Source organism: Mauremys mutica, chromosome 4 (genome assembly GCF_020497125.1).
Source record: "Mauremys mutica isolate MM-2020 ecotype Southern chromosome 4, ASM2049712v1, whole genome shotgun sequence".
Classification (NCBI taxonomy): Eukaryota; Metazoa; Chordata; order Testudines; family Geoemydidae; genus Mauremys; species Mauremys mutica.
This window is the reverse complement of record NC_059075.1, coordinates 67,032,782-67,050,788: the sequence shown is the minus strand read 5'-3', so window position 1 is coordinate 67,050,788 and position 18,007 is coordinate 67,032,782. Positions and strand designations below refer to the sequence as shown.

The window sequence follows — 18,007 nt, the reverse complement described above, 5'->3', positions numbered from 1 at the left end:
ATTAATGCAGACACTTTTACACGCAGTTAAACTCCCTTACAGCTGCTTACATCCACTCTGCCATCATACAATGGAGTCTAAATCAGGAACTTACCCACCAAGAGCCAGAAGAGGACCTAAATTGAAGCTCTCACCCTCCTCCAGCTCCTTTGCGTGTAAGTTACATCAATCTACATAGTCAGAGGGCCTGGAAATCTCTTTAACCCCACTTCCACAAACACTTACACACGTGCTTAACTTGTCTACCTTGTGTGGTCCCAATGGAACTACTCATGATAGTCAAGTTAAGCACATGCTTACAGATATGTCTACACTTCAATAAAACACCCTTGTCTGGCCTGTGTCAGCTGACTCGGGCTCAAGGACTCAGGCTATGGGGCTATAATATTGCAGTGTAGACTTTGGGGCTGGAGCCTGGGTTCTGGGACCCTCTCCCCTCACGGGGTCCCGGAGCCTGGGCTCGAGCCTGCAATTTAACAGCCCCACAGACCAAGCCCTGTGAGCCTGAGTCAGCTGACATGGGCCAGCCATGGGTGTTTTATTGGAGTGTACATATACCCTAAGTGTTTGCAGAAATGAGGCATGTGTGTTTTCGCTCTTCCCACCTATGAGCAAAAGACCCCTTTAACAATGGTACGGCAAAGAGAATGAAGGGGTGATGGGAGAAGGTGGGGAATCAGGTAATGAATTCATAGTGTGTGAAGGGAAATAGTTTATTGACCCAGTGTTTTCATACAACTTTGTGGTGATAAACACATCACTCCACCTCCACTGCACTTTAACATTTAGGATGAGTGAAGCATTTCAGATAAAATAATCATACACCTCCCTAAACTAGAGATGAGCCCATACAAAAACCTGGGATCTGAGCAACGCTGATCTTTACAAAAGGTCAAACGTGGATCTGAATTCTCCATGTTGGCTGCTTTCTACCCCAAACATCTGCCCAAAATTATTTTTTCCCTTTAGGAAAGACACAACCATTCATGTCTCTGCACTTGCTATTTCCAACTGAGTCTCTGAGCCAAACTCTTGCAGAATGGCAGCAAAAAGCTGTGCTCACTGCACTTCCTGGCCAGTGGGAAACAGGACTCTCACTACAAAGTCTTCCCTCACAAGAGTTCCAAGAGGCTTGGAGGACTAAATGCAGCCATGGTGTAAGCAAGTGCAGCTCCTTTGATTTCAGTGGCTTACACCTGGTCAGGATTTGTCTAATGTCTGAATAAACATCTGGAATTACAGACATTTGAGGTTCACCCAGGACTAGCTAGTATCAGTTCTGAAGGGCAAAGTGGCTAAGTTGCAATATATTTGTCCCCCAACACAATTCCATTTTAAAGCACAGATGGGAACCTAGTGTTGTTTGAGTATGTTCTACCTACATTCCAGAAATGGAACTGTGATTTGATTGTGTCAGAGAGAAGAGTTGTAACTGGCAGCACTTGTTATGTGCTAGTGTATTTGACTCCACCTTGGAGAACAGACTCAAACATGGTTCTGCTTAACATGGTTTAGCTTAAAGCAGTTTAGTGGTAGCATGAACAGGACCTTAAAATGCTCCCCTACTTTGTAAATTAAAAAAGCATCAGTAATAGAGGAGGGGCTGGTGGGAATATTCCAGTGTTTAAATTAGTTCTGTCAATAATCCAGCCTGTTAGGCTCCAACTGCCCCAGTAACAGCTATCATATTGGAGAACCCATTTAAAACATCATTGTGTCCCAAACAATTAGAATTAAACTATGTTGTAGGTGGGTCCCCCAGCACAACAGATTTTAACGGAGTAGATGAGACCTTGGTCTACTTTGTCCAGAAAGTGCAGCCTGAGGACCAGTTGTAGTAACAGAGTTTGGCACTGTTCTCCCTAGAGCCGCCTTCTCCCTAGAGCAGCAAGTTGAGGACAAAGCTGATCACCTTCAATCTTTTATTCAGGCTTGGCACAGTTCAATGTGTCTATTTTCACAATTTTGACATCTCATGTTGAGGCTTATTTTTAAGTATTTTTTCTATCGTTATCAATATAAATTTTTCACAGTTGCAGGAAATTATGAGGGGGGGACAATCAGACTATTTAATGACAATAGATGTTGAGATTAAAAAAAAGTTAAAGCTTGCTAACCATTGAAACACAAATCGTCAACATCATATGTCAAGAAATTGACATTTACCACCACAAATCTAATCCTTCCAAGCCTACTTTTACTGTTGGTGATCTCAGCCAACCAGCAACTTCTGTTCATCTACCAAGGGAGAACATGCACGTGCAATCAAATACCAGGGTCGTGGACAGCAACTGAATTTAAAAAAAAACATGACAGGTAGGTGCAGACCATGGGAAGATGTCAGAATTCAGGCATCCCTACTCTGTAGCTCAGTGTACCAGCATCTACATGTGTATTGTATAAGATGACTTGGTACAGCAATTTCCTTTCTCTGCTGCCAGTTGCAAGTCAGCACAATTCTTCCTTTGATTTCTCAAGTGATTGGGTTTTAACAAGAGGCACCTAAGCACTCAGCATTAGGGAATGTTAGCATCATGTCCATAAACCACCTCCCTCTACTAAGCGATTTTTCCTCATCCTCCACTAATGTTAATGGAAGGTAGTTAAAGCAGTTAGACATTATTATGTCTCTGGTCTTTATTACTCACTACTCTCGCATCAGTTACGTTTGTTCATAATGAAAGAGCTGAATTAACAAGGCTGGTTCACACCATTAGAGGCCATGCAATCCTTTCCCTCCCCAGGCTGGAGGAGTGCTTGTGTCTTGTTTTGTATGAAAACACTAGGTCATGGAGCCGCAGGGAGGCACTGAGTTGCAGCGTTTTGGATCATTACTGTAGAATACTGCAGTATTTTTAAGGGGAAAACCACTAGCAAATAAACTCAAAGGGAAGAACAGCTTACTCAGAGATGATCACACAGAAGGCTACTCAAAAGCCGAAAATTTAGCCCACCCCCTAATGCCTATGCTAAGATCCATGGAAAGAAAGGCCTGTGGGTAGAGTATTGCCTAGCTCAAGCAGCTCTAGGCAGAGGCTGCAGGGGCACACAGACTGGAATTATTGCTTATTACACAAGCCAGCAACAGGGTGTGCTTAGCTGCCAATCCTGTGGATTCAGGTACCACACGAAACACCTGGTTGTACAAGCAGACCATGTACATCTGGAGTTCGAGGGAGGGGAAGAGCCCTTGTTAGCTAAGTGGCTTATATTTACCTGGAGGTGGCGGATTTGATTGAAAACCAAATCTACAGAAGGACTTTTAATATCCCAAATTAGCATAGTCAAGAGTCAATTAAAAACCTATGTAGAGGATTTTTTTCCTCTCTCCTCTGTCTTTTCTCATAACTAACATGTCTATTGCATGGGGAAATTCAAATCTTAATTTGCTGTCTGCTGAGGGAAGAAAAAAAAAAGATAGGGAGAGAGGATTAAGGGAAGAAATATCTATACAATAGAGGTTCAGTTTAGCGACCAAGGGCCTGATCCTGCAACTATTACTCACATCACCTAGGACCAGATTTTCAAAAGAGCTCAGAGCTCCCAACAGTTCTCATTGTTCTCAATGTTCTCTTAGCTTAATAGGGTGGGATTTTCAAAAGTGCTCGTAGCTGCTCTCTCTCTCTCTCTGCTCCCACTGAAGTCAACAGGAGCAGAGTTTGGCCAGTGCTGAGCCTTTTTGAAAATCCCACCCTATTTAGCGACTATTGAAAATCTGGCCATTTATGTTGGCAGTGAGTAAATGGGACTATTAATTTAACTAAGGTCTGAAAGATTGGGCCTCAACATGCCTTTTGTCTTCTACTCATGATCATAGCTGCTATCCTCAAAATTAAAGGATTGTGAAAATGTCTAAGTACAGTCTCCAAGTTCAATTCACTGGTTTGAGTCAATGATTCTGAGGACTATAGGTCTTCTCATTGATGAGATTTCCAAGCCCCATTTTGTAATTCCTGGGAGGAAAGGGACAGGAGGTATTACCCTCTTAGATCCTGCTGTAGGGTTCTTGCCTGGAAGAGGTAAGTATGGAAATTGAAGGAGAGCTGGAGAAAGTAGCCCATTATCTGTTGTCTGCATTCACCTGTGATGGAGGCAAACTTGGAGTTAATCACAGTAACTAGGACAGGTAAAAGAAATTAAGGGGTACTTACACCGTTTCATCATTCTTGAACTCCAGCTCCCCATAAGCATCTTCAAAATCCTCTCCACCTCCTTTTGCTGTCCCTTCTACTGTCCTAAATGGGACTATGACCGTACCTCGAGCACCTGATGTCCTAAGGACTTTGACTTCCATCACGCCAATGCTCTCACTGACATGCATCACATCACACTCAAATGTGAAGATGCCTGCGTGGTCATCATCCAAGATAGTCACTGTGGCCACGCAAGGAGAAGTCAGTATGGCCTTTGGGTATGGCAAATTGTTGAGCTCAGCAGGTTCCTCAGTCTCAACCACACGGAGGTTACTAAGCCGGACAAAGAAATGCTCGTCTTCCTCAAAGATGTCATCATCGATGATCCCCACGGAGAACTCCTTCTGGGTCTCCCCTGACTTCAAGACTACAGTTCCCTCTGTGAACTCGTAGTCAGCACCAGCATTGGCAGAGCCATCCTCCGTTTTGTAGTCCACATAGAGGGTCTTGGACATGTCGCCCCCTTTCCGCACCACTGTCAGGAGGACAGCGCCACAGTTCTCAAGACATTGGTAGGAGCAAGGATCGAAATAAACTTTGGAGATGAATTCCTCAGGTTCATCTGCCTGCACCTCATGCAAGCTGGTGCTTTTCTTGGCTTGCTCAGCCGCATGCTTTTTCAGAATGTTGCCAGCTCCAGTCATCATTCTGGTAGCTTGGATGCGGTAAAAAGCTCTGCTCTTTTGCTGGTGAGATAAGGCATAGTAGTTGGCCATCTCTACCAGTTGATCCAAGTCCTTTTCTGGGTGCTTTTGCTTCAGATCCTTGAGGATCCGGATCATCTCTTTGCGAGATTCATCCACCTCTTTCCCATCCATAGTTACTAAATTTCCATCCAGAAAGTGGGAGTTCATCATCTTGCCATCCATTTCTATTCCCTTAGGGTGTTCACCTTCTGTCTCAATGATAATGCCTCTGTTCTTGTCAGTACGATACTTTTTGTGCATGTATTTATAGAAGAGCAGCCTTCTATCTGCCACCCAAGCCAGGAGGACACAAAGAGGGAAGAAGAACAGAGTGAGCAAGCCTTCCCAGACCTGCACCACGCCTGGAGAGAAGACGGCAAGGATCATGTACAACCAGATATAAGCAAAGATGCTCCATGCAGATGTGACAAAAAACACCCTCAGGTGTTTTATCTTTCTGGTTTCCCCATCCGGGATCACATAAACGCAGATGGCTATGATGATAAACATGTTGAAAGCCGCACTGCCAACAATGGTAGAGGGCCCCAGGTCTCCGGCTATGAATCCATGGCCACATACCTCTATCAATGACAGAAGAATCTCAGGAGCAGAAGAACCTAGAGCCATCAGGGTTAGGTTGGAAACAGTTTCATTCCAAACCCGAATGGTAGTCGTGGTGGTCTCCCCATTTGGTTTCTTGATTGTAATCTCTTTTTCTTGTGATGTAATGACCTCTATCGATGCCATGAAACGATCTGCAATGATGGAGACTCCGAGGAACATGTAGATAAGTGCCACAAAATAAACAATAACCCTGGCAATTTTGTCCCCAAGGGATGGGTTTTCTGGATACCATATTGGCAAGATAACACCCTCCTTGCAATCGGAAGATCCTGAGCACGAGCTGTTTTGTGCTGTACTTAGAGACTCTCCCGTTATGCCAGCGTCCACCTGCAAACCATGCAAAAACAGCACAAAGGTAACCAGCCCAAAGTGGAGGAAGGCTGAGGTGAGAGGCTGCAACCTTAACCACGCCATACACAAAATTTGACTTCCACTGTGTAGATTCAACAGTCTTCTGAAAACGCCAAGTATCTGAAAGGAACAAAACAGAAATGGGAGGAAGCATGAGACAGAGGCAAGCAAGATGTGATGTTCTCATATAAACATTTTAATACCTCACTGCTGAGGAGCTGTAGTAGAAATACATGGGTTGTCTCTCCACCACTTAGAAAAAAGGTATTCACCAGTGGTAGAGACTCTTTAAATTTAAATCACAAAGAGCAATGCTATCTTTGAAGGTCAGATGCTGAACAGACAGAAGAACTGATAAACAAGTAACCGAGAGGGAAATTATTTATATCAACCCAATTCTTGACCAACAATTTGTTTAATTTAGGGACCAAATACCCAGTTACAAGTCTCCCAATAGCTCAGTGGAGGTCCGTGTCAGATGAATTTATAATAAAATAAACTGGAGTTGGATCAGGGTGGTGCAAGGAACAAAGAAGTTACTTACTTCACCTCTCCTTCCCCCTCACCCTTTACTTAAACGGGATAAAGTGGCTTAGGGGATTAGTGGGGACACAATTCGTACTATTTAATGCTGTTGAGTAGCCTATATATGAAATCAGTAAGCGGGATTGAGGCCAGCAAACTAGGTGAGGTGTTTGCACGACCAAACTACTACCACAATTAGCACCCTTGTTGGGAATTTCAGTAGAAAGTCCCTGAGTGGGCCACTGAGATTGACATTCTCTCTTCCGCGAGAAGAGGTGCCTCCAAGTCAGGGGGTAGACATGTTGGCAGGGGACTCTGGCACACAACTGTCACTACTACTACTACTGCCATGATGTACCCAGGCTGTGCATAGATGACTCCACTCTCCAGGGCCATCAGCGTGCCACTCTTCAGTACCACTAAATTCACACCAAAATTTAGAAAAACAAAACAAAAAACAAGAACTTGGTAATGCTCTGCTGAAAGGCTTGATAATACCAGAGCCGGAAAGAGCTACACTAATGAACCCATATACAGTAGCAAAATTCAAGTACCCAGTGACATTACAATCAATTGATTGATCGATACACACACACACACACACACCCCTATTTTCAAGTTCTGTATAAAGTAAAAATTGCCTCCCCTCTAAACTAACCAGGAAAGATAACCAGGTGGAAGAATTAGGTACATCACATACCAGGCCCACCTACAGTATTTTGCTACTCATTGCATTATATGCTAGTAGACTTTCTATTTGTTAACAACCGGGTTTAAACAGTACACACTGCCATAAAACAGGCTGTTCTCTTTCAGTCACAGTATGCTTTCTGAGGCATTTGGGTAACGGTTAGTTAATCTACTATGAGCCCTGTGAATCTGAACACAGAGTTTCACATGGAATCTCAATCTTAACAGTAGGATTTTCAAAAGCACCTAAGAACCTTAGAAACACATGTCCCTTGGACTTTCAATCTCCACTGATTTTCAATGGGACTTGTATTCCCAAGTCACTCACGGGCAGATTTTTAATGGCATTTAGGTGCCTTTAAAAACCTGCCCTTTAGATGCTTTTGAAAACCCAACCACAAGTTCCTCAAGCGGCTAGAGAACACTGTGTCTATTCCAGGCAGCACTTAAATGTTACTGGAGTGAACAAATGCATTGCAAATGGCTATTTTATCACCATCATCTTGTTGTGTCACTCACTTATTTCCAAAAGCAGGCACAATCTCCCAGAATCTACAAAAATATTTTTAACATCCAGATAAGAATCTAGAGAGACAAGCAAAATAGGAAGGAAAGAATGAACAAAGACTGCAAATGAACAAAGCCATCCTTGACAAAGCACAGCGGAGAGCAGAGAACTGATTATGCAGTATCAGAACCACAAATCCATATCACACCCCCCGGTATGGAAAAAGATGGAAAGAAATAAACACCTCTTTGAGCTACCCAGATTAATTCAAAAGTGACAGATTCTCCCCAACTTACTCTCTCTAAAGCCTTATCTTTCTGTTTCTCTTTTTAACTTGTGGCTGGTATATGATGCCTGATTGATAGACTCAGAGATGAAAGTATCCATTGAACAGGCACAGTACAGGCAGTAACCATGCTCGCTCCCCATGCTGCTTTGTCAAGATGTCTCAATGGGACCCTGTCTAATGAGATAGGAAGCGTCAGTATCTGCTAGGAATGGTCTAGGTTTACTTGGTCCTACCTCAACACAGGAAGCTGGATTAGATGCCCTTTTAAGGTCCATTCCAGCCATGGTTCTATTTATCTACCTTATGTAGCCTTAATGGCTTCTATTGCAGTTCATCCCTCATCCCATTTTCAGAAGAAGTCACAAGGTGGGTGAAGTGATACCTTTTACTGGTCCAACTTCTGATGGTGAGAGAGACAAGCTCTCTCTCACCACAGAAGTTGATCCAATATAATATATCACCTCACCCACCTCGTCTCTCTAATATGCTGGGACCAACACAGCTACAACTACACTGCATTTTCTAAAGTGACTTAGGTGCCTAAGTCAGTCAGAGTATCATACATACACTATATTAGCAATGACACTTCCTTCCCTCGAATCAATCACTGCTACCCCCAGCCTCCCCCTCTGTGGTTTGACCTTCTTCTATAATTAACACTAGGAGATTTAGGTTAAATATTAGGAAAAGCTTTCTAACTATAAGGATAGTCAAGCACATGAAATCCACATCCTTTGCGGTTTTCAGAACAAGTTAGACAAATACCTGCCAGGGATGGTCTAGGTTTACTTGGTCCTACCTCAGCGCAGGGGGCTGGATTAGATGCCCTTTAAAGGTCCATTCCAGCCATACACCCCTACGATTCTACTTATCTACCTTATGTAGCTCTAATGGCTTCTACTGCAGTTCATCCCTCACACCATTCTGAGGCTTTGCCAGCCAATATTTAAAAAAAATATTTAATAATGAATCATTATACAGATTATTCCTCAAACTAACTGAATGAGATTTCTAAAGCAACCTCTTTTGTTGGTAGCTTCTATTTACACTTTTGGATTTCCAAACCTAGCCTCTGGTTCCAGAATAAAAACACAAGCTCGGCAACATATTTCTGCCCCTTTTTCACTAACTGTTGCAATGAGCCCTGTTCACATTAAGCAGAAGTCAAAATCATTTTCAAAGATAGTGTAACAAGTGACCCAATCCTGCCATCCTGAAAGAGAGAAAATTCCCCAGTGAGATCCAAAGGAATTCCCCAGTGAGATCCATGGGGACTGCAAGATGAGACCTTAAGATGCTTTCAATAACATAACAGTTTTAAGTTAAACAGTCTTCAAATCGCAATACAGCATCCTCCGTAGCCCTCTGGGAACCAGAGCAAAAGTGCTTTGCAACACGATACATTTACTAGATTTTTAAAAACTTATATTAATAAAACATTAACGTAAATATTAAACATTCATAAGTCAGGAAATACAAAAGTTAACATTCTCTCTGCAACCATCAGTCGCCTGCGTTGCTTATGCAAGATCCAATTTTGCCCTCAGATACATCTAGGCAACTCAAATTGAAATCACTGAGTTGCCTGTGCTTCTCTGAGAGCAGAATTTGGCCACTTGTATATTAAAGCAAATACAAATAACATTACACTGTCACAAATAGAACAGAATACTCTGTTACAAAGAAAACTTTCACTTGTAAACTGCAACCCTTACATATTACTCTCACAGTTCCTGGCCAAACTGCCCTGGCTGAGACCCTCCTCCAATCCCCCAAGTGCACCGCTTTCATGTGGCAGGCCCAGGCCTCCACCTCTTTATGGGGTGGAATTTCCTGATCCAACCATTCTCCGCCTGGGTCTCTGAGTTACACCCCTCTGGGTACCAAGTGTGACTAATTCACAGGGTCCAACTGGGCTAGACTTTGCCAGGGTTTTTCTAGGAGCCTGTGTCAGCACACATTTGCAATGAGTCAGAAATAGCTTCTTCAAAACCAAGCAGGATTTATTGTGCCCATAAGGCATGTTGTGCTTACAGAAGTGGATTTAAACTAGAGAGACCTACAGGCACATTTCCTTACCTACACTTTGTCTCTCTGTCAGTAGTTCAGGTGAGTCTGGCTTATTCCCCATCTCTGAGTTGGGAGACTACACTGCTTGCAGCATTCTCCCTCTGCCTCTGAGGATACCTCCCCACAGCAGCTGGGAGCGAGCTTCCCAGCCCGAGGAGACAGACATGCACTAACTTTGCTCAAGCTGATGCACTAAAAATAGCTGTGTGGCCATGGCAGCAGGGTGGGAGCTGTTGTATTAAGTTAGATGGAATAAAGGCACCCAAAGAGTCAAAGGTGTTGTTAACAAAACCCTGAAACTATCCAACATTAAAACAGTTTTAAACAAGGTTTGGGATTTGGTATACGACAGGGTTTCTCAAACAGGGGTCGCTACTTCTGTAGGGAAAGCCTCTGGCGGGCCGGGCCTCTGTGTTTACCTGCCCCGTCCGCAGGTCTGGCCAATCGCGGCTCCCACTGGCCCAGAGTGCATTTAGCTGCCTTTCTGGTCACATGCTTATAGCAGTTTTGCAAAATATGCAGTCTTGGCCGACTAAGCCAGACACTACAGAAGGAAAAAGGAGAGAGCTAGGCAAGAGAAGAAATAGGAAATAAGGGAGGAAAGGGGGAAGAGACAGTCTCACAGCCCAGGTGGTATTCGGGATTTAGCTGAAGCCAGTGTCATTTGGGTCCCAATCTCTCTGGCCTGATCTGGCAGGAGGTCTCTCAGGATTAGGACAAAAAAGGCACAGCGGGGTCACGCTGGATTCTAGGATCCCAAGAGATCGTGGGGGTGGCAGCACAATGGTGAAACTCACTCCTTCCCTCTCTCGTCTTTTAGTCAGCCAACATTTTGGTAGCTAGTTTTTCCCGCTAAAGTTTCTTTTTGAGGACCCCAAAAGGGAGTGATGGGTGGAATAACCCATCCCTTCATTGTTTTGTCCACCAATTAGGGCTAATTTCCAACACACCAATTTTGGTTCATTAATTTCCAGTCCCAATCTTTTCTTGTTTACCAGGCATGATTTTCACGCAGTCCCTGAGTTACGTCAGTGGGCCTTTATTTGGACTAATTCAATCTGTCTTCCTTTTTGCACGTTTCCCCTATCAACATATGTTGTCACAATAACCTATAACATTTCATGAACTTTCATTCACTTTTTACATTGAGTTCACAATAAGGGTAAATGTATAGACCCAATTATCACAGCACAGCTCAGAATAGCCGCCTGCGTATGGATCCAAAGGGTTGGGCAAGTTTGTACTTGGGTAGCTATCCTGAGCCACCAGCCATGTTGCTGCAGCCACACTGCTATTTTTAGCGCGTGATCTCGAGCAGATCCAGGGTCTCCCTTGATCCTAAGTTTGGGAAAAGTAAAACACGGTAGCTTGGATGGATCTAACTAGGTAACTTTCCCCCCTGCCTCCCCCAGTTGACGACCCAGCCATTGCTATATTCACTCTCTTGAAGCTGCGTACTTGAAAGGCTCTCTGAGCCTTGTCATTGTTTTACCTTTCCTGCTGGGTCCCCTAAGAGCTCCTTTACAGCCTCCTTTGATTTAACTCTGTGCATTCAGCCATACACAAGCCACGCACAACATTAATAAGAAATAATACAGACATTTTCCCAGTTCATCACTGTTACAGTAACATAAGTTGTATTTATTTTCCTTGGCTTTCTGCTGTTTAAATAAAAGAAAAAAGAGTAAAAAACACTACTCTATAATTTCACTATGTAGCACCATCCTGACATAGTAAAAAAAAATTGACACAGCTACCATTTTGAACTCCATGATGAAACAGAAGTACAAAACCACATCTGCTCTACAGTATCTCATAATGATTATCTGTATTTACTCAATTCCATTATCTCAGATAATACTGTAACTCTAAACTTTGTACCATACATATGGAAATCCAAAAAATTACAGTTCCATTATTTAAGAGTGTTTATTTAAGACCAGATTCTGATCCTCTCAATCACACCGAGTAATTACTCCCGGAGTAACCCTATTGATTTCAATAGGACTAATTGGAGAACACGATACTACTTGCTATGAGTAAGGGTATCAGAATCTGGCCCTTGTTTTGCTAAGTGCCCTGGAGCATAAGCCTAAATCAGAGCTAGCCACTTGGGAAATTTCAGTGAGATAGGCCTTGGCTACACTGGCACTTTACAGCGCTGCAAGTTTCTCGCTCAGGGGTGTGAAAAAAACACCCCCTGAGCGCAGCAAGTTACAGCGCTGTAAAGCACCAGTGTAAACAGTGCCCCAGCGCTGGGAGTGTGGCTCCCGGCGCTGTAAGCTAATCCCCTCAGGGAGGAGGACTACCTGCAGCGCTCCCAGTGCTGGCGCTGCAACCACACTCACACTTCAAAGCTCTCCCGCGGCAGCGCTTTGAAGTTTCAAGTGTAGCCAAGCCCTAAGTTTCTGCCATTTCTAAATTATGCAGGAATGCACAAACACTCATTAGGCCAAATCGTCAGCAGGAATAAATCAATATAACTCCATTGAAATCACTGTTCAAGCGATATAAAGAGTAACAAACTGCATAAATGGTGAGTCCGAATGATTTAAAATTCAGTTTTAAATCATCAAGAGGGTGACAAGTAACAGAGGTGAGCATTTGTAAAGAATATGATCTCTGGAGAACTGGATGGCTTGGGGGATTGATAATGGACTATCGAGGCGGCTCTATGCATTTTGCCGCCCCAAGCACAGCAGTCAGGCAGCCTTCGGCGGCACGCCTGCGGGAGGTCCACTGGTAACGCGGATTCGGTGGCATGCCTGTGGGAGGTCTGCTGGTCCCGTGCCTTCGGCGTACCTGCCACTGAATTGCCGTCGAAGTCGCGGGACCGGCGGACCTGACTGCCGCCCTCACAGCAACCACCGGCACTCCCCACCCCCCGACAGCTTGCCACCCCAGGCACGCGCTTGGTGCACAGGTGCCTAGAGCTGCCCCTGCGGACTATTAAAATCTTTCATCATTGCTAGTTTACATTCCACGTTGTTTGAAAGTAACCAAAAGTTGGTGCCATCTGACAGCTGCCCAGGTGACATGGAATGTTTGTCTCAGACCAGTTCCTACTGCACAAAACCACAACAACTGGCCCATTGTGTGTGTGGTAAACCCAGGAAAAACAGCTACAGCGGGTGGGGAGTAATTAGTCCCAGGGGGTTAAAGGGCCTCTCCCTATCCACTGAGGAGAGAGAACCATGGGAAAATAAGGTTCAGCAGGAAAAGGGGTTACCAGGGAACTAATTAGGTTCAGCGGACTCCAACTGCTTGAGACCTTTTTAAACCCTCCCTTGCATGGAAGGAGGGCAGAGGGGTGACAGAAGCAAGGAAGCTGCCAGTAGACTAGGTGCAGCAAGACACCAAACCCTTCCAGGAAGGAAGGCTGCACTCCCTCCCCAGAAGGAAAGGAAAACAAGCACAAGGGACTGACTGAGGAAAGGAATAGCCAGACCCTGGGCTACCTATAAGGATTTGCCTTGCCCAAGCCTGTGTCTCCAAGGCTAAAAAGGACTGAGCCTGCTGAGGAGAAGAAGGTACTTCGCCACATGTGGTACTCTTAACAGAAAGCTCAAGGACTGAATGGTTTGTGACATCTGAACTCCTGCTTTCTCCTAGAGAGATGATTTCTGCGGGTCAGTGTTAGGGCATGTCAGGAGGGCAGTCAGAGGAAGCTTGCACTGGTGGTGTTTCTGTTCTGTGGACAGAGGACTTCAGTCTAAGTCCTGCTCTACACTACGAGTTTAGGTCAAATTTAGCAGCGTTAGATCGATTTAACCCTGCACCTGTCCACACGAAAAAGCCATTTTTGTCGACTTAAAGGGCTCTTAAAATCGATTTCTGTACTTCTCCCCGACGAGGGGATTAGCACTGAAATCGACCCTACTGGGTCGAATTTGGGGTAGTGTGGACACAATTTGACAGTATTGGCCTCCAGGAGCTATCCCAGAGTGCTCCATTGTGACTAATCTGGACAGCACTCTTAACTCAGATGCACTGGCCAGGTAGACAGGAAAAGCCCTGCGAACATTTGAATTTCATTTCCTTTTTGGCCAGTGTGGCGAGCTGATCAGCACAGGTGATCATGCAGAGCTCATCAGCAGAGGTGACCATGGAGTCCCAGAATCGCAAAAGAGCTCCAGCATGGACCGAACGGGAGGTACTGGATCTGATCGCTGTATGGGGAGATGAATCCATGCTAGAAGATGAAATGCCAAAACATTTGAAAAAAATCTCCAAGGGCATGAAGGACAGAGGCTATAACAGGGACCCACAGCAGTGCCGCATGAAACTTAAGGAGCTGAGGCAAGCCTACCAAAAAACCAGAGAGGCAAACGGCCACTCCGGGTCAGAGCCCCAGACATGCTGCTTCTATGATGAGCTGCATGCCACTCTACGGGGTGCCCCTACAAGTACCCTAGCCCTGTGCGTGGACTCTGTCAATGGATTCTCACACAACAGGGATGCGGATTTTGGGGACGAGGAAGATGAGGAGGAGGAGGCGGTTGAAGATTGCTTGCTTGCTGTGCACTGAGAAACTGTTTTCCCCAACAGACAGGAACTGTTTATCTCCCTGGAGCCAGTACCCTCCCAACCCACCCAAGGCGGGCTCCCGGACCTGGAAGGCAGAGAAGGGACCTCTGGTGAGTGTACCTTTGTAAATATTGTACATGGTTTAAAAGCAAATTAATCATTAAACATGCTTGCCCTGAAGACTTGGGATGCATTCACGACCAGTACAGCTACTGGAAAAGTCTGTTAATGTGTACGGGGATGGAGCATAAATCCTACAGGGACATTGTGACAGTGCACCCCAAAAGGCTTTATGGGGGGTGCTTATAAATGTATGGATGATATAACTGGAATAGGGTTTTGCTATGTATGCCATGTAACACATCTATGTAAAGATCTACTGGTTATGTTCATCTTAGTTATATGCAGGTACCATTTGTGTGTTCAAAGTTATGAACATTGGCTGTATACTTGCTTGATTTCTAAGTAGCCTTAGTTAGAACATTTGGTCACTTCTTGGGAAAGGAATGTGCAAGTTAAGTGCTCAGTCAGGAAGCACTTAACAGACAAAAGAGCTTGGAAGACTCCAATCCACATAAGAAGTCTACCTGAGGACGTTCAAAGTAGCATGTGGGTAATGGCTGCTACCTGCAAGTCCTGAGTCATGCATGGGCATGTGACATGCCCATGTGATTCCAAATCTCCATTTTATGGGGGAGGGATGTGTGTCTACCCAGAAGAGAAAGTCTATTTAAACCCTGGGGAGACCCCTGCATTTTGTCTTCAGCTGGCTAAGGAAGGAGCCTCTCCACCCCCCAGGATACTTGAACGAAACTGGAACAAAGGACAGTAACTACAGGGGGTGAGAGTGATTGCTGGACCCAGGCTAAAAGGAGATTAGCCTGCAAAAGGGAGCATTCTGGAACTGGTGAGAATCTTATCTGTATTCAGTTTGATTAGACATAGATTTGCGCATTTTATTTTATTTTGCTTGGTGACTTACTTTGTTCTGTCTGTTACTGCTTAGAACCACTTAAATCCTACTTTCTGTATTTAATAAAATCACTTTTTACTTATTAACTAACTCAGAGTATGTATTAATACCTGGGGGAGCAAACAACTGTGCATCTCTCTCTATCAGTGTTATAGAGGGCGAACAATTTATGAGTTTACCCTGCATAAGCTTTATACAGGGTAAAACGGATTTATTTGGGTTTAGACCCCATTGGGAGTTGGGCAGCTGAGTGCTAAAGACAAGCACACTTCTGTGAGCTGCTTTCAGGTAAACCTGCAGTTTTGGGGCAAGTAATTCAGACCCGGAGGCTTTGTTAGAGCAGACGGGAGTGTCTGGCTCAACAAAACAGGGTACTGGAGTCCTAAGCTGGCAGGGAAAAGAGGAGCAGAGGTAGTCTTGGCACATCAGTTGGCAGCTTCCAGAGGGGTTTCTGTGATCTAACCCATCACAGACATCTCAATGAAGCTCTCCTGGATGTACTCCCAAAGCCTTTGCAAAAGGTTTCTGGGGAGGGCAGACTTATTCTGTCCTCCATTACCACGCCAGGCCAGTAGCACGTAGTCTGAAATCATTGCACAACAAAGCATGGCAGCGTATGGTCCCGGTGTTTGCTGGCATTCAAGCAACACCTGTTCTTTATCTCTCTGTGTTATCCTCAGGAGAGTGATATCATTCATGGTTGAAATAGGGGAATTTTATTAAGGGGACATTCAGAGGTGGCCATTCCTGCTGGGCTGTTTGCCTGTGGCTGAACAGAAATCATCCCCCCTGTGCACCAGGTGGTGGGGGGGAGTGGTGAAGCGATCATCCCAGAGAATAGGGGGTGTGTGTGTGTCTGGCTGGGCGGGGGGAGGGGGGGGTAGTTGGATTTTTGCTGCACATTAACCGGAAAACCACAGCCCCTCCTTCTAAATAGCCAACCCAACGGGTGCTTGGTATGGGACATGAGGGCGCTGCTGTTTGAAACCATTCCCAGATGTTATGAAGGTTAAAGAAGCCAAAAGACTGTCGCTTACCATGTCTGCCTGCAAGCCAAATTCTGTTGCCAGCTGGCCCTGTGTGTGTGTGTGTGAGATCTCTCACACCAAACCAGCAGGCCCTCAATACAAGAGGCAAAATGTGACCTTGTAAAGAAAGCACACGTGCTATGTAATAGTAACAGCTTGGTTCACCTTGAAAGAGTCTACCCATTGTTCTCTAAAATGTGTCTTTTTAAATACTACTCTCTCTTTTTTTTCCTCCTGCAGCTGCAAATGTTTCAACACTCCTTGCATCAGCTCCATCCCAGAGGCTAGTGAAGATTAGAAGGCGAAATAAACGCACTCGTGATGAAATGTTCTCTGAGCTCGTTCAGTCCTCCCACACTGAAAGAGCCCAGCAGAATGCGTGGAGGCAGACAATGTCAGAGTGCAAGAAAGCACAAAATGAACTCAAGGACAGGAGAGACGCTCTGGAGGAGAGGTGGCGGGAGCAAGAGGAAAGGTGGCGGGATCATGATAGGTGGCGTCAGCATGATGAAAGGAGGCAGGAAGCAATGCTCAGGCTACTGGAGGATCAAACTGATATTCTCCGGCGTATTGTTGAGCTGCAGGACATGCAGCAGGAGCACAGAGCGCCGCTGCAGCTCCTGTGTAACCAACGGCTGTCCTCCCCAAGTTTCATAGCCTCCTCACCCAGACACCCAAGAACACAGTGGGGGGGCATCCGGGCACCCAACCACTCCACCCTAGAGGACTGTCCAAGCAACAGAAAGTTGGCCTTATCCTTCCCTCCTCCACCATCCCACCTGGTGCTTCCCTCCTCCCCAACCCCACCCAGGCTACCTTGGCAGTTATCCCCCCATTTGTGTGACGAATTATTAAAGAATGCATGAATTTGAAACAGCAATGACTTTATTGCCTCTGCAATAAAGCGGTGATCAAAGGGGGGAGGGGAGGGGAGGGCAATTGGCTTACAGGGAAGTAGGGTGAACCAAGGGGGCGAGTTTTCATCAAGGAGAAACAAACAGAACTTTCAGACCATAGCCTGGCCAGTCATGAAACTGGTTTTCAAAGCTTCTCTGATGCGCAGTGTGCCCTGCTGCGCTCTTCTACCCGCCCTGGTGTCTGGCTGCGGCAACCTCCCACAACGCCATAAATGTCTCCCCCTTACTCTCACAGATATTGTGGAGCACACAGCAAGCAGTAATAACGATGGGAATATTGGTTTTACTAAGGTCTAACCGAGTCAGTAAACTGCGCCAGCGCGCTTTTAAACATCCAAAGGCACATTCTACCACCATTCTGCACTTGCTCAGCCTATAGTTGAACAGCCCCTGACTACTGTCCAGTGTGCATGTGTATGGCTTCAAGAGCCATGGCATTAAGGGGTAGGCTGGGTCCCCAAGGATAACTATAGGCATTTCAACATCCCCAATGGTTATTTTCTGGTCTGGAAAGTAAGTCCTTTCCTGATGATGCGAGCGTCATGTACCTTTCCTGGCCATCCCACGTTGATGTTGGTGAAACATCCCTTGTGACCCACCAGTGCTTGCAGCACCACTGAAAAGTA

The 18,007-nt window shown here is 45.2% G+C and overlaps 1 protein-coding gene across 3 annotated transcripts in view; it reads right to left on the bottom strand.

Moving 5' to 3' along the window:
* Positions 1-18,007, bottom strand: part of SLC8A3 (solute carrier family 8 member A3) — a 197,408-nt gene that overhangs the window by 145,367 nt on the left and 34,034 nt on the right. For all 3 annotated transcript variants that reach the window (XM_045012194.1, XM_045012196.1, XM_045012195.1), the window contains exon 2: positions 4,152-5,974. In XM_045012194.1, coding sequence (XP_044868129.1) covers positions 4,152-5,917 — 1,766 coding nt within the window. In that variant the 5' untranslated portion in view covers positions 5,918-5,974. The remainder of the gene's footprint in view (positions 1-4,151; positions 5,975-18,007) is intronic.